At 42.8% G+C, this 20,824-nt stretch overlaps 1 protein-coding gene across 13 annotated transcripts in view; it reads right to left on the bottom strand.

Moving 5' to 3' along the window:
• The window catches only part of WDFY3 (WD repeat and FYVE domain containing 3), a 283,117-nt gene that overhangs the window by 9,546 nt on the left and 252,747 nt on the right, over window positions 1–20,824 (bottom strand). For all 13 annotated transcript variants that reach the window (XM_086407523.1, XM_086407528.1, XM_086407526.1 and 10 more), the window contains 8 exons: window positions 15,617–15,708; window positions 15,180–15,392; window positions 12,542–12,689; window positions 11,170–11,324; window positions 10,071–10,229; window positions 7,949–8,128; window positions 3,438–3,620; window positions 1,949–2,045 (listed from right to left, as the gene is read on the bottom strand). In XM_086407523.1, the coding sequence (XP_086263649.1) occupies window positions 1,949–2,045; window positions 3,438–3,620; window positions 7,949–8,128; window positions 10,071–10,229; window positions 11,170–11,324; window positions 12,542–12,689; window positions 15,180–15,392; window positions 15,617–15,708 (1,227 nt within the window). The remainder of the gene's footprint in view (window positions 1–1,948; window positions 2,046–3,437; window positions 3,621–7,948; window positions 8,129–10,070; window positions 10,230–11,169; window positions 11,325–12,541; window positions 12,690–15,179; window positions 15,393–15,616; window positions 15,709–20,824) is intronic.

Genomic DNA, 20,824 nt, shown 5'->3' with positions numbered 1-20,824 from the left:
TGGAGCCCATGAACCTGCGTGTGTCAATGAAGATCCTTCGTGCCACAACTACAACTTGACTCAGCCAAAAACAAACAAACAAACAAGTGAGCAAGCACCAGTCCACTACGCATATTTTTTAACTAGACAAATACTTAATTTGCCTGTGGTAAAGTCTGCCTGCAATGAAGTAGACCCAGGGATCAAACCTGAAGATCCACCCGAAGGAGGAAATGGCAACCCACTCCATTATTCCTGCCTGGGAAATCCCATGGACAGAGGAGACAGTCCATGGGATTACACAGAGTTGGACATAACTGAGCGATTAACACTTCTACTAACGTTAGTAATCTGGTTGGCTAATTTCAGCGTTTTTTTTTAACCCAATGGCTTATGATCATGGAAATCTTCAAACAGTGGTCTTTGACACGGGTTTGATTTCCAGAGAGCCACTAGCTCTCTTTTTCATCTGGGGCCCTGCCCTTGAGTCCTACCACTTTGACATGGTCCCAAGTTAACCCCTTCTGTGGGGTGCTCTCCGTCTCTGCCACTCCTGCCAAACTTTGTCCACAATGTGAAAACATAAAGAGGACGAAGACATACAAATGTCTCTCCTCCCTGAATCTGACCCCTTCTTCTCTCCTTATTTGTATTTCCCTGTTTTTCACTTACAAGCTTTGTTAAGAAGAAGGGAGAGGGACACACTTCTCATTAGACTGAACAGTCAATGTCTGACACACAACAGTTATTAACTCTCAAATACTAACAACTGAATTCTGAGTGTAGGTCTTCAAACACCCAGATGGCTTTCTTCTTAGTGGAGCTGCAACTGTCTATGTGGAAATTTACACACATTAAAGTAATACAAGCATTACAATGTCCTGTTCATCGGTTCTGGCAAAGAAAATAAAAGCTACTGTCAGCTTACAAGGAGAAGGATTTGTGTCTTTCTGATAGTAAGTCTTTTCCCTTAGCAACTTCCTCATATTGTCAAACTCATGCTGAATTCTCAATGTACAAAAATTAGTCATGGAGAGATGATCTAGAGATTGAACTTAAAGCCCCGTTCCTTTCTACGAAGAGTCTTGGACCAGTTGATCTAAATCAGCGAGAGGTACTTCTCTGGAGACTCAGTAACCCAAAGCATACCTTAGCTTGATTATTTGGTGTCATTTCCAAACATTCTGTGTGTGTATATATACACACACAAATAAATCTATATTTCACTGGAAAATGTTAAAGTGCTTCACAAACAGCAGATACAGAACAAAGATTGGGGCTTCCCTGGTGGCTCAGTGGTACCAAGAACCTGCCTGCCAATGCAGGAGATGTGGGTTTAATCCCTGGGCTGGAAAGATACCCTGGAGGAGGAAATGGCAACCCACTCCAGTATTCTTTCCTGGGACATCGATGGCCAGAGAAACCTAGTGGGCTATAGCGCATGGGGTCGCAAAGAGACGCACATGACTTGGCGACTAAAAAACAAGAATACAGATCACCAGGTTTCTGTCTGATGAAAGCCCGTTCTGAGGGGGTCTAGGGCATAGACTCTGGTCTGTCTCTGTGAATAGTTTACAAACATGATGCTGCCCTGTCACTCACACGGAGCTGTTCAAGTGATGGGTGGCACTGAGGTGTGGCTCCCTGACTCACTGGACAGTGGACTCTTGGACCTGCTTTGTATTTCTCAGAATGGAAAGGCCAAGCCTCTGGTATTCTGGGAAGCTTGTAACTGTATGTATCGTGGGATGCGAAAGCTGACCATGAGACACTACCACTCGGGGCATTGCCTGATGAACCAGAGAACTCTGAGCCTGCCAGGCTGCTTTGCACACCAGATGGTTAAGACCACTTCTGACAGCAATGCCCGACCTCCGGCTCTTGCTCACCTTGGTTGATGTAAGTTTTCATAAGGATTAAAAAAAAAGAAACATGAAAATTACTGCAAAACTTAGAAAGTATTCAATACCGATTTGTGCTTCTGGACAGTCTTCCTGCATTTCGAGGACTTCAGCAGGCTCAGGGGCTGGTGTTTCAGGAACTTGCAAAAATTCCATTCTCCAAAACTGAATTTAAATAAGCATGGGAACAAAACAACACAATTGAACAGATTACAGAAACAATTTATGAGTTACTGCATGAAGATGGATTCTCAGGGTTAAATAGGTAACCTGATTTCTCTTATTATGTACCGTCAGGTTTCCCTGTATCTTGAAAAATGTGGCAGGGACTGCTTACAAATTAAACAGTTCTCCCCAGACTGTGTTGCATGAGATGTCAGTGAGTTTTTCATAGTCAAGGGAAAAGGAATGGGGTCAAAGAGATTTCAGAAACACAGTTAAACTATGTACACTTCCTTATTTCCTACAAAACCCCTGTGAGCCTTGCATACACTGATACATACTTTACACCTCCAAGAAGGTGTACAGGAAGTAGGAGCCTCAGACATGTTTGGCTAGGGTGCTCTTCATGATGCCTCAGAGACGGAGTAATCTGGAATGCTGCTCTGCAGGCCTGCGGCTTTGGGGGTGTGCCCATAGTCTGAGAGTAGAGTGTGGCCGGGGAGTGGCCGATGGCTTCATTGTGTAGCTCTGCTTATGACTGTGATTACAAGGGCAGCAACCATCTGCTCTCTCCTTTTACAGAGCATAATTAAAGAAGGACATAAAGAAAAATCTCCCGAGAGAAACACCTAAGTATTAGAACAGACTAAAAAGGTAAACAGTCTGTGGATTCCATTTTTGGTAGAGGCCCAATGCATGAACGCATCGGCTTCCCTGGTGGCTCAGACAGTAAAGCTTCTGCCTACAATAAGGGAGACCTGGGTTCGATCCCTGGGTTGGAAAGATCCCCTGGAGAAGGAAATGGCAACCCACTCCAGTACTCTTGCCTGGAAAAATCCCATGGACAGAGGAGCCTGGTAGGCTACAGTCCACGGGGTGGTGAAGAGTTGGACACAACTGAGTGATTTCACTTTCTTTTCAACACATGAAAACTAAGAAAAGGATAAATGGATCTAGGATTCAGTAAAATCGCCCAGGATCTGAGACAAGAAAGAAATGGATGATGTGAGGGCCCTGGAAGCATGATCGAGCTCTGTGATTCTCTGCAGAGAAGAGACGGTTCGCATTTTCCCTAAGAAGCCTTCTGACGGGCTGAAAGGCCAATACTTGGGCAGCTGACATTTCTAGCAATTGCAGCGTGACAGGGAAATGGTGTCTAAGTGATCCTGTGTCAAGTGGTCAATAGCACTAACACATCTGCTTAATGGGGGAAAAAGAGGCCAAGTCACTGATGCTCCCCACGTCTGATAACCCAGTGGCCAAGGTCTACATCTGAGCGCGAGTTTGCTAAACAGCAGGACAACCTCCAGGTGTCTTCACCTGCGGACAGGTACAGAAGCTTCGAGTGAACCAGGGCAGCAAACACCCTGGAGCATGTGCTCACAGCGGACCTACCCGGACCACGCCATCCGAGTGTCCCGTGACGATGACGTTCTGCGTGTCCCACTCGTTCATCTCCGACACACAGCAACAGACGATCTGCTGGCTCCTGCCTGTGAACGTGTTCACACTCACGACGGGGTTCCCGTTTATGCTCCACACATGGATGTACGTGCCGGCGCAGGACACGATGTCCCCCTGAGATGGGGAAGAGAAACGTCACTCCCAGCAGAGGACATGCTCCTTTCAGAAGCAACCGAATCTTTGGTCTGGCTCTCGAGAACCACTGGTTCTAAGTGCTTTGACTAGTGACTGGGTAGTTTCTGAGGTAGCCTGGAATCCAGAGCTTGCTGACCTAGAAAAAAATGCCCTGAACAGAGGCCTCTTTAAGAGTTCAAGGTGGCATGAAGACTGGCCAAGGTGATCTGGTGGTGAAGGTGGAAGCCCTTTCACACACTCAGCAGAGCCCTGCTGCATTCTATGTCAAAGCTATCTGTAATCTGAGGAGGTGATAACCACTCTCTTACCTCTTACTGTTTACAAAATCTATACCTTCCACCAAGAGGTAGGAACCCACTTAATTTTATAAAATGAGCCCAATCACAAAAGCCACAGGGTAGAAGAGAAATCTGTTACTTTGGTGCAGCTGGGACTCTCCTTCAATAAATGAAAAGATGAAATCTTGGTAACACTGTAATATCCTATTACAAATGTGTATTCACAATAGAGAAGAAGAAAGCTAGTATGTAGGTCATTTCTTGGCACACTGAATAAACCCTAAGACTCCCTGAGCTGAGAAGTCAGTTTTTCATGAGTTCCAAAAATAGGGGGAAAAAAAAAAATGAAGCTTTTCCTTCAAATTCTACCAGTTTGGTGAAAAAACAACCCACTTCTGTTAAAGGAACTAAGCTTCTTCCTGAAGCATCAATGGTGTGTTGGTTAGTGCGCTGGGCCCTTTAGACACCCCAAAGCTTTTACACCATCCCAGGCAGCCTCTCGTATCCCTGAGATAGTCTGACAGGAGTGATGCTAGGTCTGACTTCAGAAATGATCTGGTGGATTTCAGTACAGCCAGTGGGCGTAGGACAATGTACAGAAATTGGAAGATGGTCATCAAAAACAATAAATATGCCAGCAAATTTGGAAAACTTAGCAATGGCCAAGGACTGGAAAAGATCAGTTTTTATTCCAATCCCAAAGAAAGGCAGGGCCAAAGAATGCTCAAACTACTGTACAATTGCACTCATTTCACAAGCTAGCAAAGCAATTCTCAAAATTCTCCAAGCCAGGCTTCAACAGGATATTAACCGAGAACTTCCAGATGTTCAAGCTGGATTGAGAAAAGGCAGAGGAAGCAGAGATCACATTACCAGCTTCCACTGGATCATAGAAAAAGCAAGAGAACTTCAGAAAAACATCTACTTCTGCTTCACTGACTACGCTAAAGCCTTTGACTGTGTAAATCACAACAAACTGTGGAAAATTCTTCGAGATGGGAATACCAGACCACCTCTCCTACCTCCTGAAAAACCTGTATGTAGGTCAAGAAGCAACAGTTAGAACCAGACATGGAAAAATGGACTGGTTTCAAATTGGGAAAGGAGAACATCAAGGCTGTATATTGTCACCCTGCTTATTTAACTTCTATGTAGAGTACATCATGCAAAACGCTGGGCTGGATGAAACACAAGCTGAAATCAAGATTGCCAGAGAAATATCAACAACCTCAGAAATGCAAATGACACCACCCTTATGGTAGAAAGTGAAGAACTAAAGAGCCTCTTGATGAAAGTGAAAGAGGAGAGTGAAAAAGTTGGCTTAAAACTCAACATTCAAAAAACTAGGATCATGGCATCCAGTCCCATCACTTCATGGCAAATAGATGGGGAAACAATGGAAACAGTGACAGACTTTACTTTTTTGGGCTCCAAAATCACTGCAGATGGTGAATGCAGCCATGAAATTAAAAGATGCTTGCTCCTTGGAAAAAAAGCAATGGCCAACCTAGACAGCATATTAAAAAGCAGAGACATTAACTTGGCTGCCGAAGGTGTATCTAGTCAAAGCCATGGTTCTTCCAGTAGTCGGGTATGGGTAAGAGAGTTGGACTACAAGGAAAGCTGAGTGCCAGAATTGATGCTTCTAAACTGTGGTGTTAGAGAAGACTCGTGAAAGTCCCTTGGACTGCAAGGAGATCCAACCAGTCCATCCTAAAAGAAATCAGTCCTGAATATTCATTGGAAGGACTGATGCTGAAGCTCCAATACTTCAGCCACCTTACGTGAATAGCTGACTCAATAGAAAAGACCCTGATGCTGGGAAATGATTGTGTGCAGGAGGAGAAGGGGATGACAGAGGATGAGATGGTTGGATGGCATCCCCGACTCAACGGACATGAGTTTGAGCAGGCTCTGGGAGACAGTGAAGGACAGGGAGGCCTGGCGTGCTGCAGTCCATGGGGTTGCAAAGAGTTGGGCATGACTGAGCAACTGAACAACAGCAACATCAAGAACAGAGGAAAGCCAGAAACGAAACAGCAGGACCCAGGCAAGAGAGAAGGTAAGGGAAGGCAGGCGTGACCCAGTGCTTTTCCAAACCACTGTCTATGCTGGTCTTGCTACTGTTCCTTCCCCTTCTCCCCCAGTTTACCAAGGTGGCAAGAACCAAACAAAAACCACAGTGAGCAAAGCACTGCTGTGTCTACCTCTGGATCAGCCCCTTGAACCACCTCTGACGACGAGTGTCAGCAACTGAGTTTTAATTAATGGGTTCAGTCTCTGTAGGAGATGGGAGGCTGCCACCCCATGATGTACTATGCAAGACATTCTGCAATTACTCCAGGGCGCCTCGATTAGAGTGCGTCTGAGCAAACCCTGTGGTTAGGCGGGTTGAGAGTAAGGAGAATTAAAGGGCAGCTGCAAGGCAGCTTATGCCCAAAGTGTAGACTGCACTAAGGCAGACTTGATGATGGCTATAAAACTGTAACAGAAATAGAAATCTTCTCATGAGTGCTGGAGATGACAAATGAGTCTTCAAAGGGAAACTAACATGTCCACAGTGTCCGTAGCAACTACTGCAGTCTAGTGAGTGGATGCTGGCCCCAGTGACAACTAACTAGAAATAAAATCCTCAGCATTTAAGAACAATCATAAAACAAAATGCTTGAAATAGTGCAATTATGCATTTGACTCAGAGCAACACAGTGAAGATGAGAGTGGTTCTGCTGCACTGACATTTCCATAAACCTCCTCTTAGATGCCTTTGCAGGAGCAACCGAAGGTACTATTTTAAAAAACATTTTAGGCCTTTCAAATATATATGAAAACAAATTTGACTCTCTTATCCCCACAGGCTCCCCACTCATTCCTGACTGTGATTACTCGTATTATTATGAGACAATCTAAGTGACATTAACTGGCCTTCCCTGGTGGCTCAGTGGTAAAGAATCCACCTGCCAATGCAGGAGATGCAGGTTCTATCCCTGGCCCTGGGTCGGGAAGATCCCCTGGAGGAGGGCATGCAACCCACTCCAGTATTCTTGCCTGGAGAATCCCCATGGACAGGAGCCTGGCGGCCTACAGTGCATGGGGTCACAAGAGAGTCAGACAAGACTTAGCAAGTCCACGGCGCAACTGCAAGTGCCATTAAGTAGCAATGAGTGAATTTCCTTTTTTTTTTTTTTTCTGAGTGACTGCAAGGTATTTGACTGAAAGTACAGTACTCAATATTCAGAATCTTCCGGTATAAATTAAAGATATGCCTCCTTTGAAAGGAAAGCTGCCCGTGGCTGATGGTATGACAAAGCTAGGACCACTCTGTGTCACTAGCGCGATGCATGGTGGGGCTGACAGCAAGGGTGGGAGTGAATATTTACAGCCAGGAAGTGATGAGCTTGGGGGTTCTCATTAACTTGCACATGTGAGACTGACCTGCACATGTGAGAATTTGTGCCCTGGACACAGAGACCTCATTCTAAACCTACCCCGAATGTTCCCTGCTTCCCATCACCCAAACCAATGACTTTTTCCCCCTCCTTGCCCAGTCTGCATGGAGGCTCCTATGCCAGCACATTTATTTTGTTCTGTTTCACTGTATTTTCGAGAGCCATTTTTTTTTCATACCTTTGGAATCTGTTGTGAAAACCGTTTTACAACAATTTTTCTCTTGTTTGGGTACCCAAATATTACTCTCCTCACTTTATAAATACTTTGAACATATTTCATCAAACTTCAACAATTTTAACAAATCCCACAAATTCCTTGCTTTTAAAAAAGCGCGTTCTAGACTGTTTTATTTTGAACCAAATCTTGCTCTTTGAAGTATGGCTGCAATGATTGGATTGTAAGACAGAACTGTTTCCTGGGTTACAAACTTTAATGTCCATTTGCTTTTGTAAACAGCATCTAAACCAGGTGGCTTTTATAAGACGCATGTCCATCAGCTTACAGAGTAGAGTGATTTTGTATTTATGCTGGCCAGAGCTACGTGTTCCTACACACAAACCAAGTGAGCAGTTTACAACTTACGGTTAATTCATTGATACACAGAGCAGACACGGGAGCCCGGTGGCCTCGGAGCTGGGTTAGGAATGACAGCTTGTTCAGGTCCCAGATGATGCAGGTTCGGTCTCGGGACCCGCTGACGATGATGTGATAGGCTAACGACGCGGTGGCACAGGTAACCGTATCCGTGTGGCCAAGTAAGGCCTAAAAGGGGAACAGATGAGACCAGGCTGATCACGGTGGCCATGTTCCTTACTGGACTCCAAAGAGCTGGGTGCGCTGCGAACCGAGAGGCTAGCAGGGAGCGCCTTGCGCAGCAGCGTCTGGAAGGCCCTCATTCTTCTCTCGCCACTGTCCCTGCTTCCCCCACCAGGGGTAAGAGACAAGTGTGGAGGACTCGGGAGACGCCACTCTCCATTAAAATCCTACCTCTCTCCTGGCCTCAGCCCAGGATCTCAGAAGGAAGGGAGAGTTGCAGTTGCAACCCCGCTGGGGTTTTCTCACACTTCCTGTCTCCACATGGAGATGTATCGATCATAGTCCCCAAATTCAGAATTTAAACTCTGAATCTATTCTTTTCTGCTGTTGATTCCTCTAAGTCCATTCTACAGAACTACAATTGGATGTGTTTTTTAAAAATGTAAGTGTGTGGTTTTAACACGTGGTCCCAGGAAGATACAGGGAAAATGCAGCTCTGACGTGTCTGGTGAGCACCTGTTAGGAGCTGGACACACCTGGGTGTCTCCTGCACCTGAGAGGGACCTGTTCTCAAACCAGAATAAATACGTTTCTCTTTTGCTGGGATATGAAGAGAAACAGGATCCAGGGAAATGGTAGTGCAGGAAAACAAACATATTGAAGGAAAAGATTCAGATGACTGTTAGGAATTTCTAAGTATTTAGTATTTATCAAATTCTGGTGATGCACACACCCTTACTATGTACTTGGCAAACCCAAAAGGCTGTTCGAAGTGAGAAGTAGTTGGCACTGAGGGGCTAACAGGCACGCTAGCTAGCTTTGAAGCCCATTTTCTAAATTGAAAATATCGTAAGCAGGAGCGTTTGGACCAGCCAACTGCACTGAGAGCCTTGCACCTGCTCACGTGGAGACTGTGTCTCACAAGGACTCACCTTTAGACCCAGCAACCACTGAAGTTTCTGGACAATAGAGATGGTCACTGCAGTAAGCAAGAGGAGCTCAATTCTTTCTATAGGTATTGAAAACAGCACTGTTTGTCTGAGGCTAGTTTTAAAATAGCTTTGGAATCACACAGAACTGAATTTATATCCTGGCTTTACCACAAGGTGTGACGTGGGCCTGTGTCTTAAGTTCCCTAAGCTGTGGTTTTTCCAGGTGTTAATTAGCTCAGGCTGCTGATCGTCTTGTAGAAATGTCAGGACTGCAGTTTTACATTTTTTAAACTCCCAGCACAGTGCCCTGAACATGGCAGGTGTTCAGTAAATGGCAGATATTACTGTTACACTACTTTTAAAATTTGTTATCACAGAAAACACCTAGATGTAAACTCCATTAAAAAGAAACTTACAGTAGATTCACTTATAAATCAAATATTAAAAAGGTGATGGCTTCATGATAAAAGAATTCTTGCTTTGATTAAACATTTATGATAGAGTCAGCTCATAACAAGTGATCAAAAATACTTGTTAATAAAATCACCAATGGTTTTTCTGAATACATTTCATGAATTTGCCATGTTCTCAAGAATATTATACACGAAGAAACAGAAAAAACAAAAATCAACGACTTAATGGTATAGATAAGTGAAAAGCATCCAGAAAAGAAGTTATTATGAATCAAATTGCAAATATAACTGGTTTGCAAGAATTTAACCTATATATAACTCTGAAAAACATTGACATTACTTTAATATATTAAAAAAAAAAACTATATCACCTAAAGATATCTTGCTTCAGATTTTAAAAAAGGACAGCTTGGATCATCTTTAGAAATAGTATCCTCTGATTTTTCATTTAAATTTTTTAAGATCCATTTCTAGCAAAAGAACACACATTTTTTGGTCTTGTCCATTAATGTCTAAATTGCCTTGGAATTAAGGAAGTTTTTCAGTTTCTCTAGAGCATGAGCGAGGGGGGTGGAACAGGTCCACCATTTCACATTCTGTTACCTGTTTGAGAGTGAGAGTCTTAGCCTTTTCTTTCGAGGTACTCATCTCCCAAACACACACCACCGTACTTGTTCCACCCGTGATGACCAGCTTGGGGTTGGGGCAGATCGCACAGAGAATCTGGCCCCACTCCGACAAACATTCATAAACAGTCACTGCCTGTAAAATAGAAGAGATGTGAGACACATGCCATCAAGCACTACAAGCTTCTGAGACACGACGAGCATACCAAATGAAAGTAACCTCTATTTGGGTCCCTCCTGGGCAAATACCTGTGTCCTGCAGGTACCTGCTGGGCTGGTTCCCTAAAGCTCTACTCTGAACTACACCCTACAGCCTCCTAACTATAGCTGGTGTCGAAAATCATAAGAAGAAGCACTTTGTTCATATTGGGGGTCTCCAGTTTTTCCAGTCAGGGAAAAAGATGTTCCGATTGTGTGACTGAAAATGACGTTTAGGTTGTGTGATACTATGTGAGATGCAGGGGGTGATCTGGTGAAAGGATGCATCCGCTGTAGCAGGTAGAAGGTAAAAGGAAACCGTGAGTGCTGCTGCTGATGACAATGTGACTGAACAGAACTGTGTTACAGACACTGACTGTGTCCCTCATGCATTCAGGAGAGGACTGTCAAGGGGCAAATATGACTCCAAAGGATCACTTAGGTATTGCCTCTCCAAGAGATGCTGATGGGACTCAAAATGGTAGCTGCAACTGCTTCTTAGGGGAAGGGTGGCAGGTTTTCTGCCAGCCATTGAAGAGTGCCGATATGTAAGTGGGACAGTGACGCAAAAGGAGGCTCTTCTGGTTGGCAGAAATACTGAACACCTGGTTGGCGAGGGCCCCCTGGAGGAGTTCTTGGAGTGGAAGGCAAACTGCTAGGTCCTGGTACACAACCTTCCAGGAGAGGCTTTTCTGCAGGAAACGTGACTCGCCCACTAGCTCCTCTATCCTCATGGGATGCAGTGAAGCTCTCCCTTCCTCTGGCCTGGGGAAAGCAGCTGAGAAGCCCTTGGCCTGAGCTATCCCCACCCCCATGAGGCAGGATCTCCAGGCCACAGAAGAGCAGGATGACATAAGTGAGCAAGCAACAGTGCAAACCTTGTCTGACTCATAGGTCCCCAGCCTGCAGCTGAGGTCCGCGTAGCCCCAGGCGAAAGTCTTGTTCCAGGTTGGTGGGATAAGAACCTTATTCTGTTCTACTGCAAGAATGCCTTTGTCTGTACACACGATTTGTCCCACAGGCTCTTTGAGTTCTACAAAAAATAAATCAACATATTAGAACCAGTATAGGGAAAACTAACCTCCTTATCCCAGAGAGGAAGGTAGAGAGTGTTAGTTGTCTCCGACTCTTGTGACCCCCTGGACTATAGCCCACCAGGCTCCTCTGTTCGTGGGATTCTCCAGGCAAGAATACTGGAGTGGGAAGCCATTTCCTCCTCCAGGGTTATCTTCCCAACCCAGGGACCAAACTGGCGTCTCCTGCATCTCCTGCCTTGGTGGGCAGATTCTTCACCACTAAGGCCACCGGGGATGCCCACAGGGGAGAGGAGGTAAAGGGACCTCAAATATTCAGACAAATCAAGCATCTCGACACCCACATAAACACAAAATGACCTGAGAAGGAAGCAGGGTGTGGCTTTCGATGGAGTCTTCTGCAGACCCACTGGGCAGATGTCGACCCTGACTGGTGTCTCCAGCCTGCCTGGCTATGGACACTTGCTTGGGTTTGGCTCCCAGCCACCAGGCCCACCTTTTGATCCCGAGGACTGCCAGAGTGCTCTGGGATGCTCCCAGAACGCCACACAGACCTCCAAATGACCTAGGCCTTCAGCTCCACCCAGCCCTAGACTTCCTGAAGGAAGGCCAAGACCCCAGCCAGTGCTCCAGAGCCATCTCTGGGCAGTGGCTGGAGCTGGCGCAGGGCAGAGTCTGTGGAATGAGACAGGCGGCAGAGAGCTGGGCGCCCATCCAGACTTTGATGCTCCAGTTTTTGGATTTAAGTGACAACTTCAAGACTCTGCAAAACATTTTTTTTTTTTTTTTCATTCAAAGGGGAAAAAAATCTACTTGGAAAAGTAATTTAAAATAACTTACAATAACAGTAGATGAAAGAAGCTTTTAGTTGGCATGTTAAAAATACAAGTCTTCTTACTGCTATTTCTAAATTGGCAGAACATGTGTAAATGAAGATGGCAGAAGTTTTTCTACAAGTTGAATTATAAGATTTGGTATACTAGTTTTCAGTACCCTAGCAGAGAGGAGAACCTGTTGGGTTTCTTTCGGATGCAAAATCCAACAGGCAGAAAGAAGAGACGAGAAAAGGAAAAGGAGACTCTAACAAGTATTTGGTGGTTTTAGCACTTATTACAAATGACACTGTTGCTGAGAAGCAAATTTGTTATTGCTTAACTAGGATTATTAAACAGTCGCACAGAATCATCCATCAGAAGCTCATTCCCTGTCACTTTACCTTTTACAGGTGTTAGTGAAGGCCTCAGGTTGTCCAGATGATGAAAAAAGATCTTGTCACTGGCAGACCCTGGCGGGACGGAGGCCCCCGCATTGTCTCCGTTGAGTCGACTCCTCACTCGCTTGGGTGGATGAGGTTTTTTAAATAACTGGTAAGACAGAAGACAACACGTTTTATAATGAAAGCTAACATTTATTAATCAGCCCTTTTATTTGCCAGATATTTTGTTGCTATTTCACTTAAGCTTCACAACAGCCATTAGGTATCACATTATCACATTTTATACTTGACGAAAGAGATTTAAAGAGGCTCAGAAGGTTGCCATCTGAGATATCATACCTCAGTAAGTGGGGACAAGACTCGGATACTCAAGTTTGGGTTACCATCAAGCTCTATGCTACAGTGATTTCATGATAATTTTTCAAAAGTAAATTAATCTCTTCAAATAACAGTCAGTTGAAAATTATTTTTCAGTGATGTTTAAAAATGAACCCATCCTTTACAGACCGATACCGTTCTGGGCAATGGAGAGCAGGCAGCCATTCTAACTGGGTTACATCTGGCGCCAACACAGGCTTTATGGATGTGACATCATTCCTATCTCATTTAGGTGCTACTAATTTGCTCAGTATGAATACGGTTGCCTTCTTTTTACTTTGTGATGATGTAAAAGAAAAAAAGATCTTTGTCATTTCTGTTTAGTATTTCTAAGGGATTGAAAAGTATTAATGTGCATTTAAGATGACTGCTTTTCAAATACTGTACATTTTCTAAATAGGCAGAGTCATTCCTGTTTGAAAACTGATATTTAAGGAAGATATTTGGAAAATCTTAAGATGAAATGAGATTTAGAATGACCACAACACCATCACAGTCTATTTATTTGACATTGTGAGTTTCCAGGAGAAAAAAACAGGAAAAAATATGTTTATAAAGATACACATCTGAGGCTCCCAAAGCTTTAAAGATGTAATTTCCATTTTATCTACATACACGGCATAGGATCAGAGTTCATTTCTTTCTTTTTTTTTTTCAGTGATTCCAGGTTTAATCAAGGGTGGAGAAGGCGCTGCATGGCTGCTTAGAGAGGCCCCATAGCAGCCAGCAGCCTGGGCCCCACACGGAGCATCTGCTTTTTATTCTTCAGAGACTAGACTCCGAAGCTGTATTAAAATACCCACATACTTTCAAATATGTTCATGAATGAACCTTTACTGAAGACCTTTATGAGGTACCTGAGGATAAAGCAGGCCAGGCAAGCATATATAAAGATAAATTAACATGACGACGACAAAGCTTAGCTATTTTGAGGGACGGTTACACTTGGAAGTACTCTCCATTAGTTCCTGGAATGTCCTAGAAATATGTTAGTATCCAAACCCTATCTCCCAGACTATCTGCCTCTTAAACTCAAAAGTGGGGCAAAAATCATGCAACAGTGCATATCTGTTTCCCAGAAGGTTTCCCAGAAGGTTATGAAAAATGGTTCCTGCACATGTAACTCTCAAAGAAGGGAAAGGCTTAACTAAGGTTCTTCTGGTGTGATTCCAGCTCATCAACAAATGTTTCACTTTAGAAGTAAACCTGGTTCCTGCACTGGGGGATCAGATTGCACTGTGAGTGGTGGAGTCACAGGCTGTCCACTGTCTATCGTGGCTTTTCCATAAACAAAGACTTGTCATTGTTCTGTGTTCCCAGCTGTCAACTGTGGAAACCTCAAAGTCAGTTAACCTACAAAAAGGGAGTCCAGGAGAGATCTTGAACAGAGAAGGACAGCCAGGGTCAAAATGCAGAGGCCAGGGCACTTGGGGGAAAGGTGGTGGTCTCAACAGCCAGCAACGCGAGGCTTCTCCACCGTGTTGTGGTTTCTTCTGGCACATCTTGCCCTCCTCGTGGGCCCGGAACAATGGGGATAAAGGATGAGATGAATTCCCTTAGGGACTCAAAAGGAGGCTCTTCTGGTTTGCAGAAACACTGAATACCTGGTTGGCTAGGGCTCCCTGGAGGAATTCTTTGAGTGCAAGGCAAAGTGCTAGCCTCTGGTACACAACCTTGCGAGAGGCTTTTCCACAGGAAACGTGACTTGCCCACTAGCTCCTCTATCCTGATCGGATGTGGTGAAGCTCTCCCTTCCTCTGGGTTGTGGAGGAGCAGCTGAGAAGCCAGTTTCCTGCCGAATCTCATGTGGGGACAAGAAAGCATGCCCTGCCACTAGTCTGTCAAGGAAAATCCTCTTTGACTAACAAAATTTCTATTTTTCTGGACTGTAAAAGGGAGGAGAATGTAATAATCTAGGGACCCACTGCAACCACTGGGCAATATTCACGGTTCTTAATTAAAAACTTGGTCCAAAGTTAATTACTATATGGTCATCTACCATCCATAGATATATTGTTCAGTCGCTAAGTTATGTGTGACTCTTCCATGGACTAGGTCCGTGGGATTCTCCAGGCAAGAATACTGGAGGGGCTGCCATTTTCTTCTCCAGGGGATCTTCCCGACCCAGGGATGGAACCTGCGTCTCCTGCATTGGCAGGCAGATTCTTTACCACCGAGTCACTGGGGAAGCCCACAGACATAAGACAGAGCTTAAAAAATGTAATAGAAAATATCAACGATAAGGAAAAAACAGCCATACCTGTTTAGGGATCTGCCCAAAGTTATTAATGAACCCTATGGTGGCTGTTTCCTTGAGGGGGTCATTTATGTTGTAGATATCCACTTGACCCTCATAGAAAAGGTGATGGAAGACGTTTACAGCTTCTACTGCGGCAGGACCTTGCTGCTTATAGCCGAAGATTAAATCGATCCACTCATGCAGATGGGCACTCACGTAGTCACATTCCAGAGCCTGCAATTTCAAAACACAGGTTCAGTCACTGGCTGACTTGTATTACTAACTTGGAAAGTAAAAGGAGTGACCACTGGCCAACTGGAACTAAAATAACTAAAAATCATACAAATAACATTAGTAACTTAAACATGTGGGGAACACATCGCTCAGGGTCCTCTCTTTGTTCTGTGGTCAGTGACCCAGTGAAACCTCAGTTCCAATGCAAAGTGCACTCCCATTACCTCACGGTGCACCCGGATGAATTCTCGTGGGTCCCCTTTTGCCCAGGGTGGAAGGATAACATCTCCAAGTTTGGTGCCGTTTTGTTTACAGCCTGTGAAATTAGATACATTAACAAGAAAATAAAAGAGTGAGATAAATAGTAACATCCTGTGAAAGTAACAGACAAGTAGTGGGTTAGATTCATTACCAGAACTATACAGTTTTACCACCAGAAAGGACCCGCAGAGATCATCTACTCTGGTATTTCCCCAAAATTCCTCCTTAGAGAGATTTATTGAGCATTCACAAAACTGTGGGGCTCCCACAGTCAAAGGGCTTCAGGAAATGCTGAGCTACGCAAGGTTAAACATGTTTCTTTTCTGCAAGGCTCCTCGGAGGTACTGCTCTTCTCTAGGAAGGGTATTAGATACAACATTTCTGACATTAAATTGATCACAGGACTCCTTCATGAACATTTTATGGGGTTACTGTTTTGAGTTTGGAAGAAACTGCCCAAACCAACACAAGCCCCTTAAGACTGCTCATCTGCAAGACCATTAACAATTTCTCTGAAGAGTACATGTAGGCTTTTCCAGAATGCTTAAAGCTTGGTGAGTCAACAGCAGTGGCCAAGCACTCAATCTCTTTTCTGGATGTTTTGACAAAATTCTGCATTCACATGGAAAAGGTTGCTGAAAGAATACCTAACTCCTCAAGCCAATTTTAGTCTGAATTCTATTTTGGCCTAAGAGGACATAAAAGTATGAGTCATCCAGAAATATTTGCAATACATGTGGTTTATCATACTTCTGATTCTTAAATTCTTGAGAGAATGCTGTAGAACCCACATGTATTTTGCTGTAAGGATTCTCACTAAAAAAATAAAAGTAAAATCTGAAACAATGTAACTTTTTGGTGACTATTGTATCATTTAACAGAAAAAACACTTGGAAAGACTATAGGACAACCTGGCAGAAAAAAAAAATCAAGTTATGATAATTCATAACCATGTCATATTTATTTCACATAAACTGTTATTTTAAGTCACAGCCAGATAATCCCTAAAACAGTAAAGGACGCATTTACTATGAGATCTACTGACAACAAAACTGGGATTGGCATCTGAGGAAGTGGGTTCTGTTTCTTCTTTCGAAAAGGTAACGGGAGCTTACAGAGCTTTCCTAGGCACAGATAGGATAACCACAGTAAACAATGACCCTGTAAGTGGTGATGTGGACTCCCTAGCTTCATGCAGTTGGTTAAACAGCTGAATTATAAATTTTCATAGAGAAGTGTTCAAATTTCAGGACACAGAAGGCAGGTTCCAAGTAAGGGCCAGTAAAAACCTTTCCTTTCATCATTGAGGCTTGATGGCTTCTTTACAATGTGATACAAGTAAGAGACTAAAAATCCATTTTATTGTTTAAAGGAATGTTTCGATTTAGTTGAAAAAATTTTCATGTAACTTAAAAAAAATAAAACAATCAAGTTATTACAGCCCCTCTCCTCTCTTTCACACCCTTTCCCCACCCTCTCTGAAATGTCCTCTAAGCCTAATAAGAAGAAATAACTTTTTTGATAAGAAGTAATAATCCCCTAACTACCTGAGATAGAATCTACTTTTCCCAATTTTGCTCATAATCCCTAAATACTGTGTGATATAAGGTTATTTTATCAGCGCTATCTGCAATTTTAAAATGTCATTTAAAGGGGACAGTCTGTTGAAAACTCTTGGTCTAATTCTGCTACTCTGTAGTTTCCCTCCATGTTTATCCAAGGGTACAAGGATAAGACCAGGAAATGAACCTACGTGCTCCAGAGCCAGGGAAAAAACCCCAAGTGTTCTTTCTTTTGTATCATTAGCTATCTTTTCTGGATGGAGAGACAAACAGTTTTGTTTGATTTTCTTTATATTGAGGTAAAGTTCACATAACATAAAGTTAACGATTTTAGAGTGAACAATTCAGTGGCATTTCATATGTTCACACTATTGTGCAACTATATCTAGTACATTTTGACCACCCCAGAAAGAAATCTTAAATGTAAACAGTTGCTCCCCATTCCTCCCACCCACCCCCCATCCCCTGCCCCAGGCCCTGGAAATCACCAATCTGTGTCCTGTCTATCGGTATGTACCTGTTCTGGACACTCTATATAAGTGGAATCATTATGTGACTTTCTGCCTCTAGCTTCTTTTACTTGGTGTAATTTTTTGAGGTTCGTCTATGTTGGTGTATTTATCATTACCCCGTATCTTATAATGCCTGAGTGATACTCCATTATATGTATATTCCACAGTTTGTTTATCCATTCATATATATGTGGGCTGTTTCTACCATCTGGCTACTGTCGATAAAGCTGTGATGAATGTGCATGTACAGGTCTTTAAGTCTTTTTTCAGTTCCTCTGGACAGTTCTTGCGTGGAACTGCTTGGTCATGTGGCAATTCAATGTTTCACTTTTTGAGGAACTACCAAACTGCTTCCCACAGTGCTGAACCATTTTAACATTCATGCCAGCAACACATGAATGTTCTACTTTCTCCACATCTTCCTCAGCTCTTGTCATTTTCTGTTTGTGTGTCTTGCCTTTTCCATTATAGTCATCCTAGTGAATGCAAAGTATTACCTTATTGTGCTTTTGATTTGCATTTACCTAATGAATAATGACGCTGAGCATCTTTTCATATGCTTATTGGTCATTTGTATAACTTCTTTGGAGAAATGTCTATTCAGGTCCTTTGCCCCTTTAATTGGGTCACTTATTTTATTGCTGTTGAGTTGTAGGAGTTCTTTATATTCTGAGTACTAGATCTTTACAAGATATATATCATTTGAAAATATTTTCTGGCATTCTGTATGTCTTCTTTTCACTTTCTTCATAATGTCCTTGTATGCAGAAGTTTTAAATTCTGATAAAGTTCAATTTCCCTTTTTTTGTTGCTTTTGCTTATGTTTATCTAAATACAAGATTATGAGGATTTATTCCTAAGTTTTAAGAGCTTTAGCTCTTACTTGCAAATAGCATTGTTGTTAAAGTGTGTGATTTCAAGGAAGGAAGGGGATATGTTATGAAGGTGAGCATGACAATTATACATGACCTTTCTTTCACTTACTTATTTAAAAGTGGATGATTTGGTTGGGTCTGTAAGTAGTCTGGTTAGAACATGCCTGCAGCATAGATTATTATAACGGACTGAGTATTTCTGGAATGTGTTTTGGCACTGTTGCATATTTGTCTCTTTGAAAGTGGTGTTCCTAGGGAAGACAGTAGCATTCTCCAAAGGTGAATTATAAGTAAACCTAGTAAAACCCTAATGTGCATTCATATGCAAATGCTGGGTTCACATTTGTTGTTTTTCCCTATTCACCATCTACTCTTCCTTTGAGGAACTGCCATTCCTCCCAACTCTAAGTGCTAGAACTTGGTGTCTTTAGCTGCTCAAGGTTGAGTCCCAGGTCCAATCAGAGGTATCAATACTAAGACTCAGTTTTAGGACTTTTGCTGGGGCTACTGAGAGAGTCTTATTATCTTTCCTATTGCATCTGGAGCTACAATTTCACAAGGTTTGAGCTGCTGAATGGGTGATTAAATAAATAAAAATTATAATACTCAATAAAATAAAATCATTCAAACATATTAGATGTGAAGGTGTTGGAGAAGACTCTTGAGAGAGTCCCTTGGACTACAAGGAGATCCAACCAGTCCATCCTAAAGGAAATCAGTCCTGAGTGTTCATTGGAAGGACTGATGTTGAAGCTGAAACTCCAATACTTTCGCCACCTGATGCAAAGAGCTGACTCATTTTAAAAGACCCTGATGCTGGGAAAGATTAAAGGTGGGAGGAGAAGGGGACGACAGAGGAATGAGATGGCTGGATGGCATCACCGACTCAATGGACATGGGTTTGGGTAAATTCCAGGAGCTGGTGATGGATAGGGAGGCCTGGAATGTTGCAGTCCATGGAGTCGCAAAGAGTTGGACATGACTGAACTGAACTGAACTGATTCTCTGAATTACCTAATAAATTTTATGAGATAGTATAGTAATGGTTTATATGTGGATACTGGTTTATATGTGGAAGTCTTAAATACAGTATGATACAGGGCATGAAAAGAATATGAAAACAGAACAATATCTGGCATGAATACTCTAAGTAAAACAATGAAATTTTGATATGTTGTAAAAATAAATATTCAAAACACAGATTAGCAAACTGTGTTCCAAGAAACAATAACCAAAGTCAAATCTACTTCCTGTAGCTGCTGGATAATACAAAGAGAGCAAAGTACCAAGGAAATTTCTCTCCCTTTTAGAAATGTTGATTTGGTTCTGTTTTTTTAGTACCCTAACGGGATGAAAAAAGGGTTTACTTAGAGTTATTCAGCAATTCTAATTTTAAAACTTATCAACATGTAAGCTGAGACAATAAGGAAAGATTTAAACTATATGTGAAAAATGTGGATATGCCACTCTTGGCTGTTAGCTTCAATCACATTAATTTTCAAATAAAATTTCACCTCACTTTCATTTTCAATGAAATAATGATATTCTGACCATTAGATGTAATCTTTGTTAATTTTTTCATTTTCCCAAGACTCTGGATTGAAACAGCTATTTGGGGGCACACATCTATTTTTCTTTGTTATATTTATTCTCATATACCCAATAACCCAGCTGACTTTAACAGCAGCTGTAACCATGAGGGATAGTAACTGAGGAGGACCCTGCAGGGCCTTTCCAAGAACAGCCCGTCCACCCCAACCCCGTGTGTTCCCCCTCCTTCCTTTGTAGAAAAGCCTTAGTCTCCCAGGCCTCCCCAGAGTTCCAAAGAGCAAATGTAACCAGAGAAGAGAGAAACTGCAGAAACAAAGGAAAACAGCCAAGCAGCACAAAATAACAATTTAGCCTAAAATAAAGTCAAGGACTTTTAGTTTCTCCTCAAGGGCTATAAACCTGAGCCATATCCTTGAGTTGTTTTGCAGATATTAAAACCCCCACCAGGTGGAGGAAGTTAACTGCATGCTGACCACAGGTTCATAGACCCCAGACCAGTCAGATCCAGAAGTTGATGACCAAGATTCCTGAAATACCACTTTGTTACCGCATCATCAACCAATCGCAGAACTGAGCACAAGCTGATCACAAAGCCTGTGACCCTCTCCCTTACATGGACTTTTTAAAACTCTCCTCTGAAAGCTGTCACTGGGGGTGGTTCAGGCCTTTTG

Source organism: Bos grunniens, chromosome 6, assembly GCF_055505025.1.
Source record: "Bos grunniens cultivar Pamir isolate PY7600 chromosome 6, Bosgru_T2T1.0, whole genome shotgun sequence".
In the NCBI taxonomy this organism is placed as follows: Eukaryota; Metazoa; Chordata; class Mammalia; order Artiodactyla; family Bovidae; genus Bos; species Bos grunniens.
Note: the sequence above shows the minus strand (reverse complement) of the source record. Positions and strands in the feature narration are given on the sequence as shown.